Here is a 13762-nt window from a genome sequence, read left to right on the forward strand (position 1 = left end):
TTGACTGCGTTTGAAGTAACCCGTAATCTGCATTCAGGACAAAATTGTTTTGATTTCGTCATTTAGTCTTGCTCTTGCTTCCTTATTTAAACTTGCTCTTGGGATCACAATCATCAACGATTTTTGGACCTAGGGGAAGTGCGGATACCTGAATCGCCTATCCCCAGTAATTTAAGGATGGATATCCAGCCGGTACCAATACTGCCCTTCGTGTTCGTTATCGCTCTCTGCACAGGTTTCGCCAAATGCAGAAGATGAACGACTCAGTTTAAGTAATCTATGGCTTTTTTGCAATCGTGAACCGGCAACACTGTATAATGAAGGCAGTGAAGAACAAGAAGATTAAGAATCCCCAAAAGAATTGAAAATAGATGAATTGAGTGAGAAGTCTGAATATAAAAAGTCCAACACTGTGGTAGGTCCCTTAAATTAACACTTAGGGTACAATAAGATTAATGTACAATGCAAATAATAAGGAAAAACAGTTTTGTCTCACAGTTTGTTATATATTTATCCAGGGTTCAAATTTATGCAGCCACATGGGTTTGTTTTCAACAATATTTATCTTCCCAGGGGCTAGAGAAGTTTTTGTCTCATTCCTAAGAGTTTTATACATCATCCTTAAACAATTTCAATAAAATCTCATTCAAAATTTTTGCTAGCCTATTTTGTTTTTGTAATGCAAAGTTTAATTAAAATCATCAAAGGTCAGTACCATTACTTTTATCTTCATCCTAATTGCAAAAAAAAGGAACAAGGTGTCACTTTAAGGATCCTTTTGATTGCTCAAAATAAAGTTTGTGATTATAGCAATTAGGTAGCAGAGGCTATTTGGAAAGAATGTAGAAAGGTACTTCAAGTGGTAGCTTATAGGAATAAATAAACATTTATTCCTAAATGTTTCCTAAATTGTTTAAACCTCACACCTTTGCTAAGCTCTGTTTTGTACAGTTTGAAAATAAATTAGAAGAGTGCTTAGAGATCCAAAGTGGCTAAATATCCCTCTCAAATCAATTGATTTGTGTCTTTTAAAAAATCTAAAGTCAAAGAAAGGGAGACTGAAGCCAATATTAAGTTTTTTTCTCCAAAGTTAAGACCATTATAGACATTTCTTCTTTTCTGAGATAAGTGCTTGAAAATACACAGCACATAATTTAGGGTCTGAGTTCATTCCTGAAAGTTTTATTTTTATAACTAAACTAATATCCAAAATCACAGAAAAGTTTCATCTAGAATTTATATAAAAAATGATAATAGGATAGAATCCAGTTCTAGCCTATACAGAATTAAGACCATGAGTAAATTGATTGTATTGAGTAAAAATCACAAAGAAGATTTACCTTTCAACTCCTCAGTCAATTGTCTTTATATAAATCAATCATTGTAATTGTATCCTGGCAACCTCCACACCTATCAATAGGACCAAATGTATCCCTATGCTGTCTGCAAATGTTTGCTGATTTCAATTTTCCTGATTTTGCCTAATCAGTAGTTGGATCATAATGTTAAACAAAAGCCAATTAAAAAAAAAAAAAAAAAATCAGCAAGCTTTTAGTTATGTTTGGTATCATTAGTAGGGATAAAGGATGCAATTACAGTGCTTGATAAGTGGATGGAATAGGATGCCTTCTGGAGAGTAACATGTAGTTTCCAAGTTATAAGCCATTAAAAATTCAAGAAATTACTATAAGCCATCTTGGATTGAGTTTCCCTCCAGAAACACATATAACATAGTAATGTAGTGACTAATAGGTTTCTGTTTCAAAATATTTGATAAATAAGGTATTTTTTAGTGCTTGTAATACTACTCTACCATAAAAAGGTAAATAGAAAATTTTTTTAGGAGTAGTTTTGTGAGAGCAGTGGAACCAGAAGAAACAGAGTAATTCATTTTAGGGTTTAAATAAAATATTCTGTTAAAGGTAGATAGATCTTTTTGCCAGCCATGTAATGAGTATGAGCTTTTATGTTTTAATTTTTAAGACATTCAGTTAAGAGCAGATTTTTTCTGCCTTTAATTTTTGATGATTCACTCTCTCTCTACAGGAAGTTAGCATTAGTGTTTTTTTTTTTTTTTTTTTTTTTTTTTTTTTTTTTAACTGAAGATGATACTAACTAAGTCATTGTGGGTTGTTTATTTTCTAGAGATACATTTTTCACATCCACTATATGAAATGAGGCCATAAACTATTTGAGCCCTAATAGAAAGTGGTATTTGAGCCTTTTAAGAGGGCTATTTGAGCCCTCTTAGAAAGTGGTAATAATCCTGAGCAATAAAGAAGCAATTACATCATGACAACCACAGGGGTAGATAAAATTCTTATTTTTCTACAAGTTTTTGACCATGTTTGTATATGGTGACTAAAATTAAATTTTTCTTCAAGAATTAACCCTAGCTACACTAGAATTTAGATGAAAAAGTGAAATAATGAGAGATTTTGTTGATTCAATAGTTAGGAGCAAATTTATAGAAAACTTATCCAATGTGGTCAGTGATCCTTATACCTTGAACGTGGCTAGCTCAGAAGTTTTTCCTGTTGACTGCAACCCTACATCATCAGTAACTTGTACATTTGTATAGGATAGGTTTGTATTGTAGGCAGTATAATAGCACTGCTACTGTCTAAGTAAAGAGCAACTTGAATTCAATGCATGATTTTTATTTGTCAAACAGAACTAAAATCAAAATTTGCTGTGTGCATCTAGGAGGTCAAAAGGGTGTATCTGTAATATCTAAAGAACAGAAAAGGGTAGGCTATTAAGTCAAGAATTCTAAGGGGATATTGAACTAATGCAATGCACACTATGTGCATCTGTGTTGTCAAAAGGACATATCTTCAATATCTCAGATCTCGCAAGGGCCACTAACAACCAATGCAACCCATCTAAACTGTAAGGAAGTATTTGAAAGGGAGATTAAGTAGATTTTATATTTGGAGTACCAAGAGGATCTTATTGAGGACAGTAAATGTTTTAAGGGAAATGTGGGTGTATTGGTTTGTAGTTCAAAATTTGTGTGTTTTTTATGATGATCTGCTAAACAATTTCTTATCATGATGACACCCCAATTAAAGTTTATGTACTGAGTAATTTCAAATTGAAGCCAATCTTTTTGCATTGATTCTTGTTTTTCTTTCTTTTTTTTGACAAGTCAAAATTGTTGTTAATAAAAAGCCCAAAATGCATTTATTTAAACAATCAGGTAGTTATAACAAAATATAATACAGACAGATGTTTAAAATAAAATCCTCAATCAATGTTTGTCTACATTCCAGGCTGTAACATAATGACATTCAGTATAGCTTCAACCTTATAGAAAGCCAAACATTATTCAGATTTTCAATCCATTTACATTATATTACCTTAAATTGCACTTGCTAGCAATATGGACAAATCCAGTGTATGCCAGTTAATGATGATGGGGCAATTGTTGCTGATCCACCTTTTGTCTTGCTTAGGCTGTTTCACAGACTTCTGATTCAGTTGTAGAAGCAATTCTTTCTTTTTCTTGTCTTGGCCTGCTTGCAGAACAACTTTGCTGAATCTTGCAGCTTTGCAGATCCATTTATAAGCATATTCAATGCTATTGTGGCTGGGTTTGCTTCTTTGCTGTTAACTGGAAAATGTTTATGAATTATTTTGAAATTTTTCCTATTGTTGTTTACCCTCAACAGATAGACTTTTTGCCTGGAACAGGACTTTTTCCCTGAGTGTTTTCTCAGGTAGATTTGCATGCCATCTATAGTATCAATTTTTATTGCACCATTTTTTATTTCATATTGTAAGTGTACTGAGAACTAACAAAAGAGGAGAAGGAACCTCCCACAAGCAATGTATTGTACCTGTTGGTATTAAGTTACCTGTAAATTGTGGAATCAGTTGAGGGGTTCTTTGCACTTCCCTTGTTCCTAGGCTCCTTCATCCATTATTTAGTCAGTATTTTGTGGTGATTACATGGACTCCAATTGTTTGTTTTTAGTCTAGTTCTGAATTTTGTCCAAAAAAGTATCAAAAAAGGCTTCTCTCCAGATATTATGAAGAAACATATGTCTGAATTTTTTGTGCTTGCCTAGGTTTCTGAAGCAAGGAGGCAAATCTTCCAATCTTGTGATCCTGGAGAAATTCAGCCTAAGAGAGTTGATGCAAATGAATTTATTAATAGTGTTTCTGATATTATTGATATTATCACAAAATTTGATGCTGATGATGTTGGTCTGTCTGTCTTTGTTACCTGCCATCCTAGTGAAATACCACTCATTCCTGCTGATGCTTTTTGTGCATTGAATTGCTTTGCAAACTCCTGTTTGTCTGAGTGTGTGAGAACTCTTCTGTCTGGAGCAATTGGATGTCCTCCATTGTTTAGGCAAGACTGTTCTGTCTCTTTGAAACAAAGCCTGAAAGCATTGAATTTTGCATTTAAAGCCTGTCTCTTTGAAAAGAGTGTTCTGTCTTTGCATGAATGCAAAGAGACCCTTGATACCTTGGATGGTATTGTAAGTGTAAGATCTGATCCTTTCAAGACAAGATGGGTAGCTCATACCCAAGATAGAGGCTCAGCTGTCTCACCACCACTGCAACTAATCAGCTTAATGTGTCCACTTGTGTCCGTAATCAAAAAGTGCTTGGTATTGTGAGTGTCATCCCTGCTCGTGTGCTAAAATCAGAGCTTATTAGTATGATTCCCAGTCTTGTTGATGCAGCTCAAATTGGAAGTTCCACATCCTTCCTTGAGTTTCTTGACAATTCTGCCTTAAATAAAGCTATAAACAATGGTTTGTGTTTGGGATAGAAGCTTTTTAAAACTAGACCTTTCCAAAAATTGCCTCCTAGATGTTACTGTTGTCAATTTCATAACAATGTTGGCAGTGATTGTCCACTCCCATTGGCTAATCAAAAGTGTTCACTGTCCACTGCTGGGCATTAATCCTTGCATTGAAAGCCTGACTTGCACCAACTGCTGGGACAATCATGTTTCCTCTAATCTCAGATGCCCAGTGTAAAAAAAAAAAAACTCTGAACAAGCATAAGAAATGATTGCTAGTGGCAATACATTTCACTAAATATTAACAGAAGCGAATATAAAGATCTTCTTCTTGATTATGACATAGTTTTCCTTCACAAACATTTTCTAACTAAATCCAATACAGATACTCTTGAATGGTCACCCACCCACCACAGACTTGTATGTGAAGCTAAAAAACGTGCAGTCAACCCTTTGGGGGCCTTGCAACTTCAGTTTTATGTTGCTGAGAAGCCTGAGCTTATTTCTTCTGATTATAATTTACTGGCAATAAAGGGCAGTAATATGGTCATCATCAATGTCTATATGCCATGCAATCATAAGAACATTTCTTCCCTATCTTCCTTCATGGCCTCTTGCCAGCAACTCAGGGCGTTTTTGCTAATAGGGACTAATCAGGGATTAAATTGGAGTGTGGCTGGTGATATTAATGCCTATCTGCTGTCCCAATCTGAAAGAAGTTACCAGTTTTTTGATGTTTTGCCTAGTGGCTATAAGTTAGTCAATAAAGACAAACAGTTTAACTTTAATTATAACCATGATGGTGCTAGATCAAACCCTGATTATATTATAGTTTCAAATGGATCACTTGGAATTACTCCTGTCATTGTTTTGGATTATACAGATTGAGGATGATCATTTGCCTTTAACTTTGAAATTGAGTTGCCTGTTCTACTGGCCTATGAGTGTTCTTCTAACCATAATATATGGTTTGACAAGCCAAATTGGAAACGAGTAAATTGTGAGATTTATTTGTATGTTCTTTGCTTGTTGTTGTCAATGACCTTTTACAAACCTCAGTAAGGTCACCAATGGCTAAGATTGATTTAAATTGTTAGTATTACCAGCTCTTTCATTGTTTGAAGCCAGCTGCTTCAGTTCCTGTTGAACATGTTAGATTTGGCACCTGGAAACCATTGTGGAATGCGGGCCAGAAGTGAAAAAGCTAAACAACACACAAAGTTTTGGCTTTGCCTTAGATTGCTTGTGATCAACCCAAGTCTGGCAAAGTATTTAAAATTAAGCAAAATTTTGAAACGTTGGTTCCAATATGGAGGGTCTGTGTTACAATCAGTTCACCATTAAGTGTCCATTATTGTCAACACACATTTAGCTCCTATTCCAGATATATTTAGCCCAGTCCTTAGTTCCAGGTAGTTTCGTTCAGGAATTATAACACAAGTTTTGAAAAAGGGAAAGGATGCAGATCAGTGTTCCAGTTATTGACCAATTACAGTGTCCTGCTGTTTGAGTATGCTGTATTGCCTGAAATTTTGACCAAATGTGATTTTTTTATTATCACGTTGGGTTCAGAGCTGGTTTTGGTTGTTCTCAAGCCCATCATATACTTGGCCAGTTGCTAGTCTTGTAAAAAATGCAAAAAAGGCCACTTTATTTTTGCTTGGTTTGTATCTTGGGTGCTTTTGACAATGTTGTACATTTGCAAGCGCTTCATTGCATAGTTAGTGCAGGAGTTAATTCTTCCATCATGGAAGTTCTTCAATGCCAGTATTTCAATTTGTTCGTTTTGTTAAAATGGATGTCTGATATATCTGAGCCTATCTAAGTGAAGAAGGGAATCAGGCAATGTGGTGTGCTGTCTCCATATATTTTTAAAACTGTGCTTGCAGACTGTTTGTGAATGCTGTCTCCTACTGTGTTTTTAGAAAATGCTATTGTTAGCCACATTGCATAGGGTGATGATGTACTGATATTTATGCACACTTGGTTGGTCAGGCCTCACAAAGAATATAAACGTTCTGATTAATACTTTGAGTGTTATTGAACTTTCTGTAAATGCTTCTAAATGCGAGTTTCTGTGTTTTAATGTTTCTAGCCCTGCTCCTCCTTTACATGTGGGTGAAATGCTACTTGAGTGTGTCTCAAAGTTGAAATGGCTTGGGATTATTTTTTCTGATACACTTTTGACTACATGCTTGTCTCTGGTTGCTAGTGCTTTGCAGTGTATTTGCATCTCATATGGTAAACTCTTGCCTAATAGAGGAAGGTGCAGCTGCTTAGGCTTATGTAAACTTCACCATAGTTTTTGTTCTCCTACAATTCTCTCCGGTTTTCAGCATGCAGAAAAAGACCATCTTCAGCTAAGCAGAGGCTATTTTAAATATTGAAAATATTCGCTATCTTTATCAAGATGGTACAGAAATCATAAGACTGTTTCTCATTTTGGACTTATCAACCCTCTAGTGCTGCTTTACAACATCGCTAAGGATATGAGGACCAATACTCCAAAGAAGATATGCACCAGTGATCCTCTCACTTATTTTTTCAAGATCAGTGATTCAGTGGATATTGTTATGTTATTTATGTTGTGTTTTCCTTCTTTTTTCCTTGTGGATTATATTATTTTGTTTTTTCGTTTTTTACTCCATATTTATTTTATATCATTGCAAGTTACAAATAAACTTACTTACTTACTAATGACCTCTGGTACTTGACAACAGGGCAGGTTCGAACATATCTTTGTTATCAGGCTGGAGCAACTTATAGGTCATTATCATATTGCCTCTGTGTTAATGTTATGTCAAAGTTGGTAGCTTCAGGCTCTGCAGTTCACATCCATACTCTTTATCTTTGTGACCCTTCGCACATTTAGTTACCCATCTTTGAACAGTTTTGAGAGCCATCTGGTCTGTTTTATTAAAAGGCGTGGTGATGCACATTCCATACTCCAATCTAGGTCTCACCAGGCTTGTAGAGTTTTGTCACTATTGCTGGGGATCCACTAGTGATTTTATGTTTTATGATACCAGGAGTCTGGTTAGCCCCTGCTACTGTAATGTGGGTGTGGCAGTTGAATTTGAGGTGTTCATCCACAACAACCCCCAAATCTCTATCAGAGGTACTCTTAGAAATTGGTTGTCTCTCACTCAAATTTGACAGCATTGAATATTGCCATTGTTGGTTATTTCTTTCAAAATGCAGAACCTTGCACATTTCAATATTAAACTTGAATCTGCATATATTGGTCCTTTTGCAAAAGTAATCTATGTCTGACGTTATTGAGGCTTAACCCTGCTTTGTGTCAACATGACCAATAAGTTTCAAGTTATCAGGATATAGGCTAAGTTTATTAGTCATGTTTTTTTGGAGCGTTGTTAATGTAGGTATTGAAAAGTGTAGGTCCCAAAACGGTTCCTTGAGGCACCTCACTTAATTTACTTGAATAATATTCCCCCTGCCAATGCATCTAATCTTATATAGTACAATTATGATTAAAATTTGTTGTAAAATTTTCGCTAAATAGTAAGTAACCAGCAAAAATCTAAATTCTCATGCAGAAAAACAAAACCAAAAAACTTCACAAAATTCCTTGTATTAACTAATGAAAAAAATTCTTAATAACAAACATAAATTAATTAAAGACAACTTTTACCATACAGAAGTTTTTTTTTTTTTAAAGTTAAGAGCTGCATTAAGCTAAAGATGTGTGAAAATGAAGTAACATCATAATCCAAGCTCAAAACAAACAGAAATGCACTATCAATGAATAAATGGGGTCAAAAACAAACAAACATTACAATCATAAACAAGTCAAAACTGAAAACAAACAGACACTATAATAAAAAGGAGTATGGCAAGCCTCCTCTATGCCTTCTAAAAGCTGGAGCATCATTTATGATTTACTGAAAACAAAACATATTTAAAAATTTTTCTTTTATAAAGTTAATTAATCCAGCATTGCTGAGACTTCAAGGGACTAATACGTCCATCATTAGTTTTTTTTTCTTTCTTCATTTTATTTTTATATAATCTTGGCTGATATGCTGTTTAACTTTCTTTTTTGGTGATTCTATGACAAATAAAAGCACACAACTTGAAATAAAACTATTTTTGGTGTACTGTGTTCTGCATCATGTCTCTTAAATGCTCCAACAGTTTTTTCGGCATTAAATTCTCTTGGTGGTGTTGTTGGCACCATGGGATGCATTTCATTATTACGATTTGTCCTTGAAGAAGGGGTGTCATGATTTGATACATTTCTTAAAAGTTATGTTAGCTTTGTAGCTTGTACCTCTTGTGTCATTTTTAGTCAAGAGATGCAAAATTTCAGTTAGGTGCTCAATGTGTGTTCAAAATACATGAAGTTGAGTTTTCATGTTTCATGGACTCATAGCTTTGATGTTCAATTTTTATTGTTATGCTGGTAAACCAGTTCCAAACATGTGTTGACTTTGTCAACAAATTTGTCTGGTATGTATATTAGTGGTTTTCTTTCAAAAATTGCATTAAAAGATTTATCTTTATATTTTGAATGAAAAATGAAATTAAGTGCTCTATCATACTTTAAAACATGGAAAATCTGTATAACAATTTTAAATATTATCCTTTATCAATATGAATACTCTATCACCATTTCATATATCAATTCTAAATTAATATACCCTGGACCTTATGGGCTGGTTGAATCTATAAAAGCAATATCAGATGGGTATGAATGGTTCATTTTTATTAAAAAGAAAGAAAATAAAGGATGGGCTCCCTCAAGGATCAATCCTGGGATCCTGTGTTTTCATCTTTTCATTGATCAAGTGAATTATTACGTGTTTGCAGATGGCACTATGCTCTTCCGGGCATTATCTTAACTATATGTTTTTGCATGATAAAATTACTAAAGGATTTTCAGAATTTAAAACTTTTTCTCATCAAAATTTGTTATCCCAAAAATTTTTCTAAAATTTCTTCTTGCTTTTTAGGTCTTTGTCGAGTCACATTTTGGGAAAGTGCCATGCTAAAATCATTCAAAGGTGATAGCTGACAAATTAAGCAGAGCTATAATGTAAAAGAATAATGTAATGTAAAGAATAAAATAACGTCTTTCTTAAAAAACACATGCTTCTGTTTTTTTTTTCACTTGCTTACCTTAGACCCTCCTGAGCCATCAGTGGCGCATAGGGCGTCGACAAAGCCCCTCCATTCATCACGAAGCTATGCGGCTGCAGTGATATCTTCCCATTGTGGAGCGAGGGAAATGATGGCCTCTTTCAGGTCCCGATCATACTGCCTCTGCAGTGTGTGTTTTGGTCGACCTCGTTTTCGTCTTCCTTGAGGCTGCCACTGATACACTCTTGAGGACAGTCTGTCTTCGGGCATGCGTAGAACATGACCCAAATATGTCCATCTTCGTTTCATCATAACTTCAGTCACTATGGGCTGGTTTGTTTTCAGCCGATTTTCCCTATTGGTAATTTTCTGATGCCAACTGATTTTGAGGATCACTTGCTATAGAACTTTAATAATCATAATGCTGAAGTTTGGTATTAGAAATGAGTTGCCCAACAGTTGATCATCCTATAAATTTAAGGCATAAAAATTATTGATAATATTACTAACTAATATTAGTGCTAATTCTATTTGAGCAATAAAAAAGATGTACTTTTTTGTGAAAAAACCTGTATTACACTGTCAAATTGCTTCCTGGTTTGTGATAGTGACTTGATTTGATTTTAATTCCAGTCCTTTGTAAGCCCTTCTTTTGCAAAATTCCAATTTGTCATTCAATTACTGTTTATTTTCCTTGAATTTTTGTTTTGTTCGAGGGTTTCAGTGAAGGACTAGAATTAGGACAGAGCATTATGTAGGAAGTTTTAATTTAGTCCTAGCACCAAAACCAAAAGGTTGTTGTGCCAAATAAAGAAAATAATTTTTAACATGATCCCACTTCCAAATTTCTTCTTCTTGTGTTCAAGCTTTTCTTTTTTTTTTTTAAAAGGTAAACAATCTGAAAGAAAAAAAAAACGGTAAAAAAATCTGAAATGAAATTTTAATTGTACAAATCAGTTATTTTGTCTTAGGAACATTGTGTTTTGCATTGTTTGGAGTTTGTATGATGCAGGACACAATATCTAAAAGTCTATTAGATGATCAATTGAAGATGATGAGGGTATTTTATTTTTGTGTAAATGTAAAAGGTACAATTTTCTTTTATAATGTATGTTATACTTTGTATTAATTTTATATGGATAATGTAAAATTTTCTTATAGTAAGCTAGAGTTAGTTTTATCTTCTCTATCATATTTAATTTTGTTTTATGCCGTCATGCATGTTGGACAATACCCAAAGCTTTCCTGATCCTACAATTCCAATTCATTGTCTCATTGCTAATATTTTTTTCTATATCCAGGTAGATGTACATTGGCATTATGAGTGAGACTGGGAAAAGAGAAGATGAAGCAATCCCAAAAAGAATTGGGAAAAGAGTGAAGACAAAATCAATAGGGCAACCAGTAAGCTATAATCCGCAGTTTCACAAGTACATTTAAATTTAATTAGCAAATTGATTCTGGGTTTGGATTATCAGTGATCATGCAAATTCTACAATTAAATAATTGTTTATAAAATTGCACTCTCATCTTTGCTATACTGAACTGTTCTAATTTAAAAATAAAATTCAAAAAATTGAAACACAGATGGTTCAGACTAGTCATGTAAGCTAAGGGGGCTACATAAAATTCATGTAAGACTGGAGCTGCTTCTGCACCATTTGAAATCCTTGTATTTGCTTGGACCTTTTCCTATAGTATCTTATAGGTTTTATATAATTTATTTATTGTTTGTTTTTAGTCAAAGTTAGGTTAGTCTACTTCTTTATAGCAAAACTATGTTTGTAGTTTTATAGTTATTCTACTCAAATAGGCAATCAGGAGGGGGTGATGTGGATCTGCTCTGCCCAAAATTGTCTGAGTTCTTGTACTTTTCCCTACAGTATCTTATATGTCCAACAAAATTTCTCAGTCAAGGTGTTTTTAATTATAGTTTTATCCTCTAAAATGTTGACTTCCTCCCTGGGAAGTCTTCTGCTTTCATACCTGGTCATGTTTGTACACCAGGTGGGCCTTCCCTAAGCGTAAGAGATGCTACAATTTTTTAGGATTTCCTAGTTTTTCATATAGTTGGCCTTGTTTCTGTTTTACCCACCCCTTTTCCAAATGTGAACCCTTTAAAATAGATTCTAGCACATGTGCCTGATATGTCGCACATGTGTGACATTTTTCTTGTGCAAACAAATAGGTCCGCATCCAGAGGGTCCAATCCCTCTCCTGAAATCTTTGGTATATAGTTTCTTACATTTTCACTGTTACTTACACATTTTGTTACAAGTCCTGAAAATGAAACCTTGCCCCCCCTCACCTAATTCTAAAAAAACACTATGGTTTTCTTCCTTTTTTATATAATTACTACTACTACAGATAGATGCTGCAGCACCAAGGTGCATGTGGCCAACACAGCTAAGCATGCTCTTCCTCCATCCCAGTCTATTCAAAGCCTCTATCTTTACACCCTCCTAAGAAGCTCCGGTTTCCATTAAATCTTTCCTTACGGCCTCCTTTCACTCTCTTTGGGACAACCTGATTTTTGTTTGACCATGGATGGTTGACCGAAAAGGACGATACCACATCCTAGCCACCTTATCTTTTCCATCATTATAGCCATAGAAAGTGGGATAGAACTCCTTTTGTGTGCATCTTACTGTTTGAGATATGATCAGTCAAACGGGTACCCAGAAGAATCTGTAAAAAATTCTTCCGTTTACAGAATTACAGAAACAATTCTTAAAAAATCCTCTTCTTTGTAGCGCCCACGTTTAGCCAGAACCATACTTGACTACTGTCATCTCTCTCTCTCTATCTATCTATCTATCTATCTATCTTTCTATTTATCTATCTCTCTCTCCCTCCCCCCTCTCTCTCTCTCTCTGTCTATCTATCTCTCTTCATATATGCTATATGTTCATCGTTTTTCGTGAAAACAGTGTTGACCTCTGGCAACTTTTTCAATTCAACTTGTTTTTGAGGATGCCATGGATGCATTTTTAAGTCTGTATGAACCTGCAGCCGAAGGTGACGAGAATTGCATCGACGACGAATCTGAGCTTTTTGTTGATTGTGCAGAGTCCATTGTTGCTGATGATAGAATAATTCAAAGAAACATACCTCCAGAGGTAGAAACTGGAAGACGAGAGTACAAACTCAAATTGATTCGTCCTACTGGAGAGAGATTTAAAAAACTAGTCACACAGGTAATTGTTGTCACTAATTTACCAAGTTCTTTTTCTTTTGTCGTTGTTATAAGTCCATTATTTTTTTTTCTTTGGCTAGTAGACTGTTTCAGTATTTGATTGGCATTATTTATACCAGCACACTTCTGGAAAAGGTAGCGAAGAACCTTTCTAATATAGTTTGACATATCTTTATTCATCCCCTCCTCCAAACATTCTGACTCCTCTTTGTATATATATATATATATATATATATATATATATATATATATATATATATATATATATATATATATATATATATATATATATACTCTAGCTCATATATGGAAAATTTTCCATTATAATTGATATTTTCAATTATAATAGAAGAACCCAGCGTGCCGAGCCGGGGAGACCTTCCAACAGATTGACTCTAGTTCGGCATTGTGGAGTGACATGAGACGATTTTTGAATTAAAATGGAATAGTTATGTGGCACCAAGTCATGGCTAATTGTAGAAAAACCCAAGACAGATAGTCCAATTGAGTGAGGAGAAAATTTTACGTTTTGAATTAAAATGAAATAGTTGTGGGACATCAAATCATGGCTAGTGGAAAGACGGTTAATTCGGAAAAATTAAAAAAAATGAGGTATTTTTAACTTACGAACGGGTTATCGGATCTTAATGAAATTTGATATCTAGAAGACCTTGTGTCTCAGAGCCCTTATTTTAAATCCCGAA

General features: G+C 34.4%; 1 protein-coding gene across 3 annotated transcripts in view; it reads left to right on the forward strand.

The window, feature by feature from the left end:
• Positions 1-322: 322 nt before the first annotated feature.
• LOC136039344 (GTP-binding protein 2-like) overlaps positions 323-13762 on the forward strand; it is a 50342-nt gene continuing 36902 nt past the window's right edge. For 2 of the 3 annotated variants that reach the window (XR_010620424.1, XM_065722992.1), the window contains exons 1-3: positions 323-415; positions 11164-11266; positions 12835-13059. Coding sequence is in view for 2 of the 3 variants with exons in the window: in XM_065722992.1 (XP_065579064.1) it covers positions 11168-11266; positions 12835-13059 (324 nt within the window). In the remaining variant the exon portion in view is untranslated. Of the gene's footprint in view, positions 416-683; positions 708-11163; positions 11267-12834; positions 13060-13762 lie in introns of those variants that run through there. The other variant, XM_065722994.1, reaches the window with a different exon arrangement.

This window comes from Artemia franciscana, chromosome 19 (genome assembly GCF_032884065.1).
Source record: "Artemia franciscana chromosome 19, ASM3288406v1, whole genome shotgun sequence".
In the NCBI taxonomy this organism is placed as follows: Eukaryota; Metazoa; Arthropoda; class Branchiopoda; order Anostraca; family Artemiidae; genus Artemia; species Artemia franciscana.